Here is a 12,957-nt window from a genome sequence, read left to right on the forward strand (position 1 = left end):
GGCGGGGCGAGCGCAGCAGGCCCGAGAGCCAGGGCGGCCAGCAGGGCCCCTGGGTGAGAGGTGCCGAGGGGGCGGCGGCGCAGAGGCGGTCGGGCCGAGGCGGCGGAGGCCCCCTCCCGGGGCGGCGGGGAGGGGCGCTGCGGCCCGGCGGCCATTTTGAGGAGGACAATACCCGCCGCACGGCAGGGCCCGCTGCGCCCGGCGGGGCGGGGCGGGGCGCGCGCACGTAGCGCGGGCAGCGGCCGGGGCGCGCGCACGCTCCGCCTCCCGCCGCCGCGTTATGTAACGGCCGGGGCGCGCGCGCGCCCCCTTCCCCCCCCGCCCCCCCCCCTTCCCCCCGCCGCCCCGCCCCGTCCCCGCCCCGTCCCCAGCCGGCGGGGCCCAATGGGCGGCGGGGCCGCGCCGCGGGGGGGGCGGGGGAGAGCCCGGCGGACGGGGCGGGCGCGCGCACGCACGGGGGCAAGGCGCGGCCCCGCGGCTGTGCGTGCGCGCTCCCTTCCCCCCCCCCCCGCCTTCCCCTCTCTCTCTCTCTCCTCTCTCCGCCGCCGCGCTCGGTCGTTTCCTCCCCCCCTTTGTGAGGTGCTCGGAGTGGCCCGGACATCGCTGACTCGCCATGGCCGACGAGAAGCCCAAGGTGAGGCAGGCGCCCTCCCGCCCCCCCCCCGCCTCCCTCCCTCGCCCTCCCCCCGCCTCGCTTCGCCCCGCAGTCGGCGGGCGGCGAGGCCCCGGTCGCGGGCTCGGCCACCCAACGGCCTCGGCTGGGCCGCGCCGGCTTTGCGCGCCATTTTCCTGCGCACCCAGGCCGCGGCCGCCTTCCCGCCCCGCCGGGGGAGGGGGGGCCGGGGCCGCAGCCTCCCGGGGCGGGCGGAGGATCCCCGGGGAAGGGGGGGGGGGGGGGGGGTGAGGGGGGCGAATCCGGGCTCCCTTCCCGCCCTCCTCAGGGAGAGAGGCAGGTCCGGAGGCGGTTGCTGCCGTTGCCTTCCTCCTCCCGCTCCTCCTCGAGGGCCGGATCCGGCCTGCCCTGCGCGGCCAGCGGGGACTGGGGCGCAGCATCCCCGCTGGGGACGCGCCGGGGGCCGGGGCACCCGCCGGCCCCCTCCGTGCGGTGCTGGCAGCGCCGCGCTGGGCCCGGCCGCGGGCGGGGCGGGCATCGCTCCCTGCCCCTTTTGTGCTGCCCTGGCCGCGGGAGGGGCCGCCGGGGGGGGGCTCTGCGGGCGGGGGGGCTGCGCTCTCCAACAGCAGGAATTAAAAAAACAACCGCAGCGAAAAAAACCCCAACCACCACACAGCCAGCGAACGCCGCGCTGCTGCCGTGCCTTTCCCCCCCTTCTTCTCGCCCCCCCCTCCCCCCCCCCCCCCCCGCCCTTTTTAAACTCTGAAGGCGCCAGAACGGGCGGGCCGGTGTGCTGGAGCGCGGCGTGCAGGGATCTGTCACATGGCGGGGACCCGCAGCCCGGCCCGGGCCGCCTCTGCTGAGGGACACAAAGCTGAAACCGCAGCTGAGCACCTCGGGGGCAGGCGCTGCCCAGGGGCTGGGTGGCGCTGGATCATCTCTGCCCCTGCCGTGACACTCTGGATCGGAACAGCTGTGCAGTTGAAACTTGGGTCTCTGCAATCGCTGCATGTGGCTCTTAATGGAAGAGAGAGGATTGGACTGCTTATTGAAGAGCGTTTTTTTCTTAAAACGTTTTCTGAAAGAGAAAGCTTGGTTCTTTTCAGGTTTCGTCACCTTTTCAAATGCAGTCCTTTAAAATAGCTTGAAGTTTTCTTCATAAGTACCTCCACTAATATGAAAAAGTTTGAGGTACAGTAAGATAGAGACTTGCTAGTGGCTGAGGTTAGAGTTGTAAAGTAAATAACTTTATTCCTTTGATTTGGAACAGTAGTGTTCATTATTATCCTGCCCTTGATAGAAATAACTTTTCTTTAAATTTATTGTAAAACAGTTGGCCTAGTAACTCTTCGTTGCTACTTCGCATGTTAACCAATCTCAGGATTGACAACTAATATTAGTAGGGTTTGGGTTGTATTGGTTGTGGTTTTTTTGGTTTTTTTTAATGTGTGTGGAGTTTATTTTCAAATAAAAAGTATCGACCTCTGTTTCTTAATTCAAAGTTTCAAACTGGTAAACTGCTGTACTCCATCTCCTCCTTTTTGATGACCTGTTGCACTTCAGTAAAGTGTTAACTTACTGTTTCATACCTTTTTGAAAAGTGTTGCTTTTTTTTCTTTTTATTTCCTCAACAGGAAGGAGTGAAGACTGAAAACAATGATCACATTAATCTGAAGGTGGCAGGGCAAGATGGGTCTGTGGTGCAGTTTAAGATTAAGAGGCATACACCACTTAGTAAACTAATGAAAGCCTATTGTGAACGACAGGTATGGTTCTTGTATGATCATCAGGAGAACCGGTGTCTGGGGGAGAGGTGATCTCCGTAGAGATAGATTAAGACAGTAAAGTTTTAAAACTATGTAAATATGCAAGATGATAGAGACTTAACAAAAACTGATTGTGTTGTGGAGAGTGCATTGTTCTGTTCCAGAGTGGACTGACAGGGTTGTGACAGGAAACGAGTAAAAAAAAAAATATGTGTTGTTATCTTTGTGAAGTCTGTGTCATAGGTATAGGCTGTTAACTCTACTGCTCGAAAATACCAGTATGGAAAGGGTGGGTTAGGAACCTACGGTATGAACTTAGGATAGAGAGCTGAGTGATAATCAGAGGTATTTTTATAACTCTTGAGTAAACTTCTTGGTCTGGTCATACTTCTTATTTACTAGCTTAGTATTACTGCATTGAGGTGAGAGAATATCAATGAGTATTTCAGGGTTTAAACGTGTCTAATGTCTAGCTTGAGAAGGTGCTTGTACTTTGAATGATGAGTCTTGTTTTTTCTCTTGTGGCCTGGTTGTCAAATTAATCCTCTGAGGGACAAAAAGAAAAATTAAATGTATTTTGCTGGTGTAGTGGCAACTGCAGCAAACCTACTAGGTTGCAGGCAGCTATTGCAAGCTTCAAAAACACCTCTGTAAGTGTAGAGCTATCTTACACTTTCTTTTGAGGCTTTTGATCAGGAAAATGTTGTCTCTGCTGTCTGTGATTGGTTTGTTGGTTTGTTTTTTTTCATAACTGCTTTTAAAAAGTTCCATCTCTACAAAAATGTTTGGTGAGGAAGATTGGTTTTATTTTTTCTTTAACAAATATTCAGCGATACCACTGACTACAATAAATTAAGTATAAAATATTGAGGTAACTATTTTGGAACCAAGGAAAATTAACTCTAAATCAGATATAGAGTGGTAAAACCTTTTTGGTTTACCCTTTGCCACAATAGGTAGTGATACGAATAAAGACAGGGAAAATAAGGTCTTAATGAATGTGTGAATACGTTCTTGCATGGGTGTTCTGGGGATAAATTAGGGAATGTTTCAAGCTGTGAGATCATTTTTCCTACAAACTCTTGTGACATTATACAAATCACTGTGTATTGCTTTTTCCAAACATAAAGTGAGTTACATCTTTTGGGGAGTTTGAAGGTTGGTTAATTATCTGTAAAGTCCTGGGAAAGATGATTTTAGAAGTACCATTTATAGTTCAGTTGCTTGGAAACAAAAGTATGATTCCAAAAATTTTCACCTAAATTTCTACTATTAAAAAAAAAAAGCAACAAAAGCCAGCAAAAAGCCCAAGTGTTAATTGGAGGGAAAAGAAGAATAAATCTTTAGAATGGGAGGCATTTTTTCTGATCCTGGTTTTAAGCTACTAGGTATCCAAAGGATATTTTTGTGGAGATGGACTCGTCTTTACATTTAATTTCTTAGGTGCTTACTTCTCCAACTTCGTTTAAAAGCATTTGTTCTGTGTGTCTCTAAAGTTAGATTTTGTTGGTGTTCCTAACTAGGCATACCCAATCTTAAACTGTGGACCTCAGATTTAATTTTGGAGAGGTGGAAGCTGGGGTATAGTAGAGAGTCTAGCAGCTTTAAAGAATGAAAAATGATGTATTGCGTGTAGTGGACCTAAAATGAAAGTAACTAAACCTTGAATGATACATTTAGAAGATCAAGACTATTTGCAATTATTGGGGGCGGGGCGGGGAATCATCCATGGAACATACTTGGGTTTTAGCGGATACTAATCTCACCAAGGTACAGTTCTTCACCATGTTTTCAGCAAGCGTTTATTCAGCTCATAAAGTTGTCAGGAACCTGCAAAAAATGACCACTTTTGGAATAGGAAACAGATATTTTAAGAAACACAATGTCAAAGAAAACTGCTCAAACCAAATGTTGCTGTGCAAAAATGTGTTGCTGCCATGACACTTAGCCACGTGATTTTCTTAAACGAGATGTTCTGAGGGAACACTGCAGAATCTTCATAGTTCACAGCAAAATGTCTTCTCTAGCATGACTGAAGTCTTACCAAAAAAAGTTTACTCGTGGTCTTTATTAAGCATTTTTCCTGACAAATTAACCTCTTGATAATAATTGCTACATTGTTTTCTTCTGTGTGTTACACCTGATCTTGCATGGCTAAATGGAGGCTGCTTTTCTAATGCAGAGGTGCCAAGGCAGCACCAAGCAATCCATTGGAAGTACTTCAAAATTAACTAGACTTGTATTTTTTTAGATACTCTGTAGAGAGAGTTGATGGAACTAGGAAAGAAGTAGATACCAGGGTTCTTGGTTCTGATGGTATCCTCAAACTTCATCTTCCTTTGCAGAATGTAGTGTACTGTAGAGTACCTTTTGAAAACTAACTTGTGAGTTTGAAGTTTATTAGTAGAAAGGATTGTTGCTCTTAAGTTTTTGAATCTGTTGGCTCAAGCAAGAATGAGTAGTCTTCTGAGGATGGAGGAGGTCAGCAGAATTACTATTCTGTGGTAGAAATGCTAGTTTGAAATACTATTCAGAAGTTTCTGGAAGTAAAAGGTTTTTTTAAAGTTCTAGCTGTGCATGGAAAAACTTTGATGCGTTGGTTTCTTGTTAATGGGAATTGAAGCACAAAAGTTACCGTTGCCTACGCTTTGCTGCTGCACTCTAATGGATGGTGGTTTAATCTCTGGAAAAAATGTTTTAGAATACCTTTGCTTTTTGGGAAGATCAAAAAGGAGTATTGAATATTACTGTTTGACATTTGTTACCCAAAGTATTGCATCTAGTTTTTAAATTAATTATTAAGAAGCACGATAAAAGTCTTGGCCATTGGGGTGAGGCTTGTGTACTAGAAATTGCTTTATTTTAACTTACAGTCAGTGGGGGCACTGTTGCTTCTCTTTAGTTATTGGACACAATGCAATTTTTAATATAAAACAGATTTGTAGTGAAACGCCTTAAAATGAGTGCATGAGGGGAGAATGAAAACTATATCTTGTATTATGAATGGTGGCTTTTAATGATCATGCTGCAATTCCAGTGACAAGTTTGAGAGAAAACTAGTGAGTACTTTTACACCAGACTTAACTCTCCGTTGTGTTACTTCTCTTTGTGCAGGGGTTGTCAATGAGGCAAATCAGATTCCGGTTCGATGGGCAACCAATTAATGAAACAGACACACCTGCACAGGTAAACAACAGAAGCAAGACTAAAGAACTGTATTTAAAATTTGCTGTGGGAGTTGGTGCTTCTGTTTCGTATAAAATACTTGTGTAATTGTATATATTATTGATAGAACTTGATCTTTTTTTACCGTTAGTTTGGTATAACTAGTTTAGAATTATTAGAAATGGAATCTAAGGCTTCTTGAGTGTTGTGAATAAGTCTGTATCACTGTAGTAATAAAAGAAGAAAATTAATTACAGTGTACAGAATGGTGTCTTATAAAGCTGTCAGTTCATTGAGTCAGAGTTCTGAGATAAGAATCTGTAAGTTAAGAATTGAGTTTTTCCTGAAATAATAGCTTTTTTAGATACATATATAAAAGATTGCAGGATTTTATCAGTGATCCTGTTTGCAAACTTGTATTTGTAATATGAAAGTTATTTTCTATCATTTGTAATTTGAAGCCCTGTTCAGCAACACAAAAATAAATAAATACTGTGAAGTTCAGGTTGTCTTAATTGGTTAAAACGAGGGTCATGCCAAGAACAGAATTGTTCACTGTGACTCTTGGAGTATTCTTCTGTACTGCTCCAAGTAGCTGCATGTAATCATCCTTTCCAAGTGATACAGGTTTATATGTTTTTCGGAACCACTTGTTATATAGAGTAAGGGCCTCCTGTTTTCAGAAGGTTTATGGTAGATCTGTTTTCTAAGCAGTTGCTCCAAAGAACCTGCCTCTTAGGGCCACAATCTATGCAACTTTTTAACTTGGAGTACTGATAATTGAGGCAACAGGGTGCTTTTCTCTCCATCCGTGTTATACTGTAGCTAAGGATCAGTCTATTTATAGCTGTGGCAAATGCCATAGACCAGTTTGATTTCCTGGAGCAGAAACTGAGACTGTTTAGAAATATAACTTATATTAGTTACATTTCAGGAATATCAACTGTAAAAATTATGCTGAAAAAAGAGAATTGTATTAAGGAAGTATTGCTGTTTGTCAGTGGTGGTTTGTTACATAGTTGAACATGTAAAGTATTTTTAATGTTTTTGTGCTTGCTGATGCTTGGTTTTATTGCCTGGTTGGGCAAGGGGCCTTAATTACAGTCTGCTTTCTTTAGTGCTGTAGCTGAAGCCTTTTGCACGTTTGAACAACAGCAGCAAAGTGGAATTGTGGCAGTATTCTAAAGTAAACTGAGGAAGTAAATAGGAGAAAGAAGATGCAGTTGCAAAGTAGGCAACAGAATAAAAATATTATGAATGCTGATGTTTTCCATAGGAGTCATACAATGCACCCTGAAGTTACACACTAGAATTCATTCTAGGACAACAGTTACCAACTGGCATTTGTTTTTCCATGCAATTTCTTTGCTTTTGAGTTACGGTGAAGTAGGTTAAATGTACAAAGTGATGATGATGATGGAGGGAGCAGGTCTGGTTAAGTTGCATAAAAAGTAAACATGAAGATAGGAAACTTAAGAACAACCCAGCCTGTAGTAGATACCTGAGAAGAGTTGAAAGCCTTTTTTCTTTCTTTTCTACTATAGTTGGAAATGGAGGATGAAGATACAATTGATGTGTTCCAGCAGCAAACAGGAGGAGTTTACTAAAAAAAAAAAACACACACAAAAAAGAACCTGCTACTTTCCGCTCCAGAACTGTGCTCCCACAGGCGACACATTCACAATTAGAAAAATGAGACTTGGTTCAGCCACATCCTGACTACTGCAGTATAGTTTTCTCTCTCCTCTCTCTGATTTTTTTTTTCCTATTCCTTCTATTGTACATAAAGTAACTGGTGTATGTGCACAGACATAATGCATATTTTTTTTAACTAAATGGCCAATGGTATGTTTTGATCAACATTTAATGGAGATGGGGTGGGAAAACAAACTGGTTCTGTGAAAATGCCCCTTTCTCCGTTAGTGGCATGCTCCTTCTACTTTTATCTTTATATTCCAGTAAGTTATTTTGCTCTCACTGTTTAAAAACAAAAACCTTGCATACCTTGTTTGATTGGATAATTTCAATGTTTTTTCTTTTATCATTGTAAAACCAAGGACAATTTTATAACTTTTTTGTACGTAGCTGTTACATGTAGAGCAATCTCTGTCTAAGTAGGGGTAAATTACTCTTAAAAAAAAAAAAAAAAGATCCTAGATAGTTTTCCCTTCAAGTAAAGCGTCTTGTTGTTTAAATAAACTTCTTGTTTAAAATAACCAGTTTTCTTTATTTTTCTGTGGAGTAATAGTACTCAGTACTTGTATTTCTTTCTCTGCAGCGCTTTATGCTTCTCAGTTCTCAGCTTTCTCTGCGGTAAGTAAGCATAATCTCTCTTTTACAGTCAGAAGACTGTTGGAAAATGAAAGGCTTCCTTGAGACCTCTCAGTCAGTAGTTGAACTGGAAATAGGAGTCAGTATTCTCTTCTGATTTTTTTTTTTTTTTTTGGTGTGTGTATGTTCTTTTAAGCCAAAAATGTTTGATTAGGCAAACTGCAAAATACTGGACTAGTTACTAATGCCTTTGGGTTGAGCACTTTTTGTCAGTCTCCAATAGAAGCATCAGTATCGTTGTTACAGTAGCTTATTTAGAATTGTATTTTAATGCTTTTTGATGTAAACGCCATGTTAAGAAGAGCAAAGAATTTCATTAACCCTTCAGTTTACCATGGTATCATATGGGAGATGCTTGGAAATGTAAAGCAAAAATAAAAACTTGAGTTCTGGTTTTGGGTGTATTTAGCTATGGTGGTGTAATTCCAAGCTCTGCTTTACCTTTGTGTTCCTGCTTGAAAGGGGAAGAGGCTTGAAGTGCTGAAGGGAGCTAGTGACAATGATGGTTTTTTTCCACAAGGCTGCTGTCACTGAGTTTTGTCATGGGGAAGTTCAGAGGTTGCGGTGACATTGGTGATTGACGTTCATGAAAAATTGTATACCTGTTTGCTCAACAGCCCCAAAGCATCCTCGGATGTCCTAGGAACGTTCTAATTAGTTCTGTGGTGTTTGCAGTAAGTTAATGGTCTTTTAGCAGAGCTCACTTTTTGGTGGTAGGTTTTGTAATAGTTAATTGAAGATGTGATTACTACATGCTAGGCCTGTGCCTCCTGGATCTGGAAATTCTTTAACTTTGTGGCAAAATGATGGGTCTGTGCATTTAGCTGATGGAAAATGATCTGTTTCGTTTCTGTCACGATTTTAACACATCTGGTTTTTCATTAATTACATCTAGCAGAGACAGAAGAAAAATAGCGTCTGTTTTTGCAGTTACTTTTGACTGTGTAGCTGAAGAATGTACCTCTACTGTATGTTACTGTTTTAATTCTAGGAAGTTCTACTGCTAAGAAGATTATTCCTTATTCTGGTACGTATTTTGTAGACTTCTGTGGTATATTGCAAGGTTGGAATTCCCTCTTGTGAACAAATGGTTTCATATCCAAACTCTCAGAGGCCTGGAAAAAACTTTGGGGCCGGGGGGGGTTATATTTCAACATTTCTCAAAAGTTAGACATGGAATACATTGCTCTGGCTTTAGATTATCTGGCTTTTAACCTGGCTAGACTTCCAATAACAGTGTATAAAATTCTTTCAGCTTGATGTCATGCCAAGACTTTTCCCAGGAGAAAGCTGTCTTTATCTTGTTAGGCCAAAAAAGATGTTTGGACCTGCTTTACTTTCTGAAGAAAATAGAAAGGGTTTTTTTTCAGCCCAGGTTAAGACTGTGGGGCTCAAAACTCCCTGTTGTATCTTGTCTACTTTTTTTTTTTTTTTCTTTCCTGAGGCCATGTAAGTCAAGTGACAGGTACTGAACAACATGCTTTCAAAAACAAGGTTTTAATTTCCTGAATTGGTAGAGTGGTACTTCATCTGTCATGAACTTACATGCAGAATTCCAAGTTTGGTCCTCGTATTTCCAAAATAATTCCTCTAACAGTGCTGAATGGTGTTTATATAAGGTGGTGAGTGCAGTCAAAAACTGCTAAAATAGTCTTTTCTGAGAGGTGTTTTGTTGATTAGATAAAAATCAAGAAACTGTCTTAAAGAACTTAAGTGACTTAGTTCCTCAAGAGCCTCAAAACTTTTACTTTCATTAGCCCAGCGAACTGAAGCGGGCTGGCACATTCTGATACGTATTTGTGTACGCAGCAATGCAGGAATACTAACCTGTTTTTTAAAAACAATTGTTTTGGAACTAGTCTTGCAAATTCTCCTTATGACAGAAGTGGTTGCTTGTCAGTCCTGCTCCTCTGTTGCTAAAGAATTTACGTGTTGATTCCTGTTTGCTGGGACCTGTGTGGTTTTACTGTGACTACCTCTGCACTAAGAAAGGTGCTGCTAGGGTTGATGGTTCGGAAGTGGTATGAAGTACAGGGATATAGACAATTTGGATCAAATTATTTGTAGTTTGCTCTAGCTGTTTGGCCTGGCTTGATATGTAACAGTTCTCATGTTCAGGCTGCTGGCTTAATGGGCTACTAAATCTCCGTGTGTCAGAGAATACAGGAAAGCTGGGCAAAGAGGTCACGCTAGGCAGGAGGCGAGTTTTTTGTGTTTATTAAACAGCTGGGATCTTTCAAAAGCCTGGGCAAATTATATTATTATCCACAATTTTCAAATAATCTAAAGTGATATTAGCTAAATGTACCTCTGATGTTTATTTACATGAAAAAGGGGAGTAAGTCATAGTTGGATACGGTACTCTGGCAAGTTTTTGTGGATGAGAAGACCTTGCCTTTCGCATATGCTGGGTCTTTAGTCCTTCAGAGAGGTTCAGTTCTGTTGTGAATTGGACACTACCAGTTATTTCAAAAGATGCAACCGAAATTAATTGTTTCAGGCACCTAAAGTAAGGCATTTTTACTGGGGGGCGGGGAGGGGGGGGTGAGAATAATGACAGATTGAAAGCCCAGCTCATTGTGGTGGGACCCTTGGTTAACAGGTGGAAATAGGTGCCTTAGTTCAGCTGCGCGGAGGGGATAATGCCTGTTTAATAGGGCTCTGGTGAGGATCGATACTAAGTGGCCTGAGCTGCTGGTTCAAAAGGGGTGCTGGGAGTGCAAGGCTGCTCTGAAACAGAATATGCTATGCTGCCTGGAGTGTAAGGGAATACTCCCAGGTGGTAATATGAGATTCTTAATGCTGGTATATGGAGGTGTTCTTAACAAAAGAAAAATCCCTGAAGTAGCGCCAAGATAATTGCTGCTTCGAGATAACTGCAATATTAAAACGGATACAGCATCTCTGCAAAGGTTATGGTCAAAGCGAGATTATTTTTTCTTGCAAGAAAATTCCTTTTTAGTACCTGCGCTTCATTACTTCCGAGTCAGTGTAATGCAAGTGCTGCTGTTTATCTGTTGGATGCTGGTTCTATTGTGACTGTTACTGCAACATTAATGAAAAGGCATAATGTGGCTGGCTCAAAGAATACTTTTTATGCTTCGGCAAGTTGGAAAGAACTGAATTTCTAAGGAATAGCAATTTGTTTTCAAAGCTAAAAATGAGGAAGTGGATGCTTCCTTAATCATCATCTATGAAATTGAAAGTGAACAATAAATGGAAGGATTTTTGTTAGGGTTTTAAGGTTGCGGCCTCTTCTCGGTACACTTGTATCAGCTGGTGTGACAGACTGTTGTGGAATACTAAAAGACAACCTAAAAGCATTTAAATAACTTGAATTATTCTTAATTATGTTACCACTGTAACTAATACATTTCATTCTCTGGATTATTAAGGTTTGTTCGTTCTGGCTGTTAAGCAGTTGCTAAACTGAATGTGTTCTGATAGTAAATAATTTAATCCTTGAACTTAGCTTGCTTTTTTGTACTTAGTGTCAGAATGAACTGGTAGTACTGCACTTCTTCCTGGTGGTTAGGATGAGAATGAATAGGAGATGGAGGACTGGATTTTGGTCCCTGTTCTCAGTTTTTGGTTGGCCTTCAAGGTGCTTAATTACAGAGGTTTCCTGGTTTCTGCACTAGTAGCATGGGACTAATGGTCTTACTCTTGATGTGGAGATGCTGGGAGTCCCAGGTGGTGTTTATGAAGTGGTTTGGGTCTGTGACAGGAAGAGTTTTTTCCCTGTTGCTAAAGAATTTCAGGTTATGCAGCGGGGGTGAGACAGGGCTGGTGGCGCTCGGAAAGAAGCAGCTCGCTGTCAGCGGAGATCCTAGAGGTGATGAGGGTCAGTGGGGCGCTGCAGAAAGCGCTGAAGTGCATGAGTTTGAGGAGCAGCAGTGGGAGTGGGGCCTATGGGAAGAGCTGTACAGTTTAACAATTAATGCTGATATGAGGATGACACTGGAGTGCTGGGAAAAGACTAATACTGCAGAAGCCCAAATAAACAGTAAAATAAGTTGTTACCCCTTAGGAAAGGAATATTCTCCAGAGGGGGACATGAACGCATTTATGATGAATTTTGTGCTGGTTTTGGTGGCTTAGATCCCCCCCACCACCCCGCCACCTTTCAGCATCCAGTCCATAGATCTCATTAAAGCACATCTGATGCCCTGCAAGGGGTCTTGAAGGATCACTTGACTAAGAAAACTTACAGTTTAAGCGAACTTGGATGAGGCAAAAGCGGAATGAAAGGAGCTCTTTGAGGACTTGACTTCCCCTTCCAGTGATGTTTGTCTTTTTTTCCGTTAAGGAACAATGCTTTGGAATAAACTGCCAGACTTTGTAATGCTGGATGTCCAGGCAAGAACAGCAGCACGAATTGGCTTTTTATGTTGTTCAGAACTACATCTCGGCAGCTTTGAGAGGAGTCTGGATGCTGTGATTCAAGCTTCTTTCCCAAACAGCAACTTACTGTTACGAACTTCACCTGAAGATATAGAGAGGCGCCAGAGCAACTTTCGCAACTCTTACTGACTACAGCATCTGCTCGGTAGGACAAACCATTGAACCTGTAGGACATCAGCCTTCCACTGAACTTCTGCCATGCAAGGTCTTTGACAGCTGCAAATCCAGCTGTAACAGGGATTATTTATTAGCTCATGCTTACTTTTTACCTTCAATTATTACATGGTGCTTACTTTTTACCTTTAGCTGTCAAGAGTTGGGGGCAGAAGTCTGAGTCAAAACACCTTTTTTTTTTTTTTTTTTTTTTTTGTATGATGTGCTTGCAATAAAGAATGCTTTTTGTGACTGTGTAAGTAGCAGAGACTGGCATGCAGAAGAAACCCTTGGTCATGGGAGGATGACCAAGCTGAGGCTTTTCTCAAACCAATGGTATCTCCTCTTGCCTAAGCCTTGCATTTCCTGGAGTCTTGTTCAGACTTCCAGATGCTTTTTGCATTCATTGCCGGTTGAATTTCAACAACAGGTGGAATTGTTTGGTGTCTGAGTTTTTCAAACAGCTGCTGAGAATTGTTCTGGTCGGATGTCATTATCCAAGAAGGATCGTAAGCTCAGTTTCTG

At 42.9% G+C, this 12,957-nt stretch overlaps 1 protein-coding gene across 1 annotated transcript; it reads left to right on the plus strand.

Annotated features, from left to right (window-relative positions):
* The first annotated feature begins 423 nt into the window (after positions 1 to 423).
* On the plus strand, positions 424 to 8,269 carry SUMO2 (small ubiquitin like modifier 2). Its single transcript, XM_055724939.1, has 4 exons — positions 424 to 634; positions 2,248 to 2,379; positions 5,494 to 5,565; positions 7,089 to 8,269. Exons 1-4 carry the CDS (start codon positions 614 to 616, stop codon positions 7,149 to 7,151), a joined length of 288 nt encoding a protein of 95 aa, XP_055580914.1. The 5' UTR covers positions 424 to 613; the 3' UTR covers positions 7,152 to 8,269.
* The last annotated feature ends 4,688 nt before the right edge of the window (positions 8,270 to 12,957 follow it).

This window comes from Falco cherrug, chromosome 1, assembly GCF_023634085.1.
Source record: "Falco cherrug isolate bFalChe1 chromosome 1, bFalChe1.pri, whole genome shotgun sequence".
NCBI lineage: Eukaryota > Metazoa > Chordata > Aves > Falconiformes > Falconidae > Falco > Falco cherrug.

What these genes read in the sequence shown, in the direction of transcription:
- SUMO2 (XM_055724939.1), top strand. Translation starts at nt 614, where the DNA reads ATGGCCGACGAGAAGCCCAAG. An exon ending in AAGCCTATTGTGAACGACAG is followed by an intron (nt 2,380 to 5,493) that starts GTATGGTTCTTG and finishes CTCTTTGTGCAG; the next exon opens with GGGTTGTCAATGAGGCAAAT. An exon ending in AAACAGACACACCTGCACAG is followed by an intron (nt 5,566 to 7,088) that starts GTAAACAACAGA and finishes TTTCTACTATAG; the next exon opens with TTGGAAATGGAGGATGAAGA.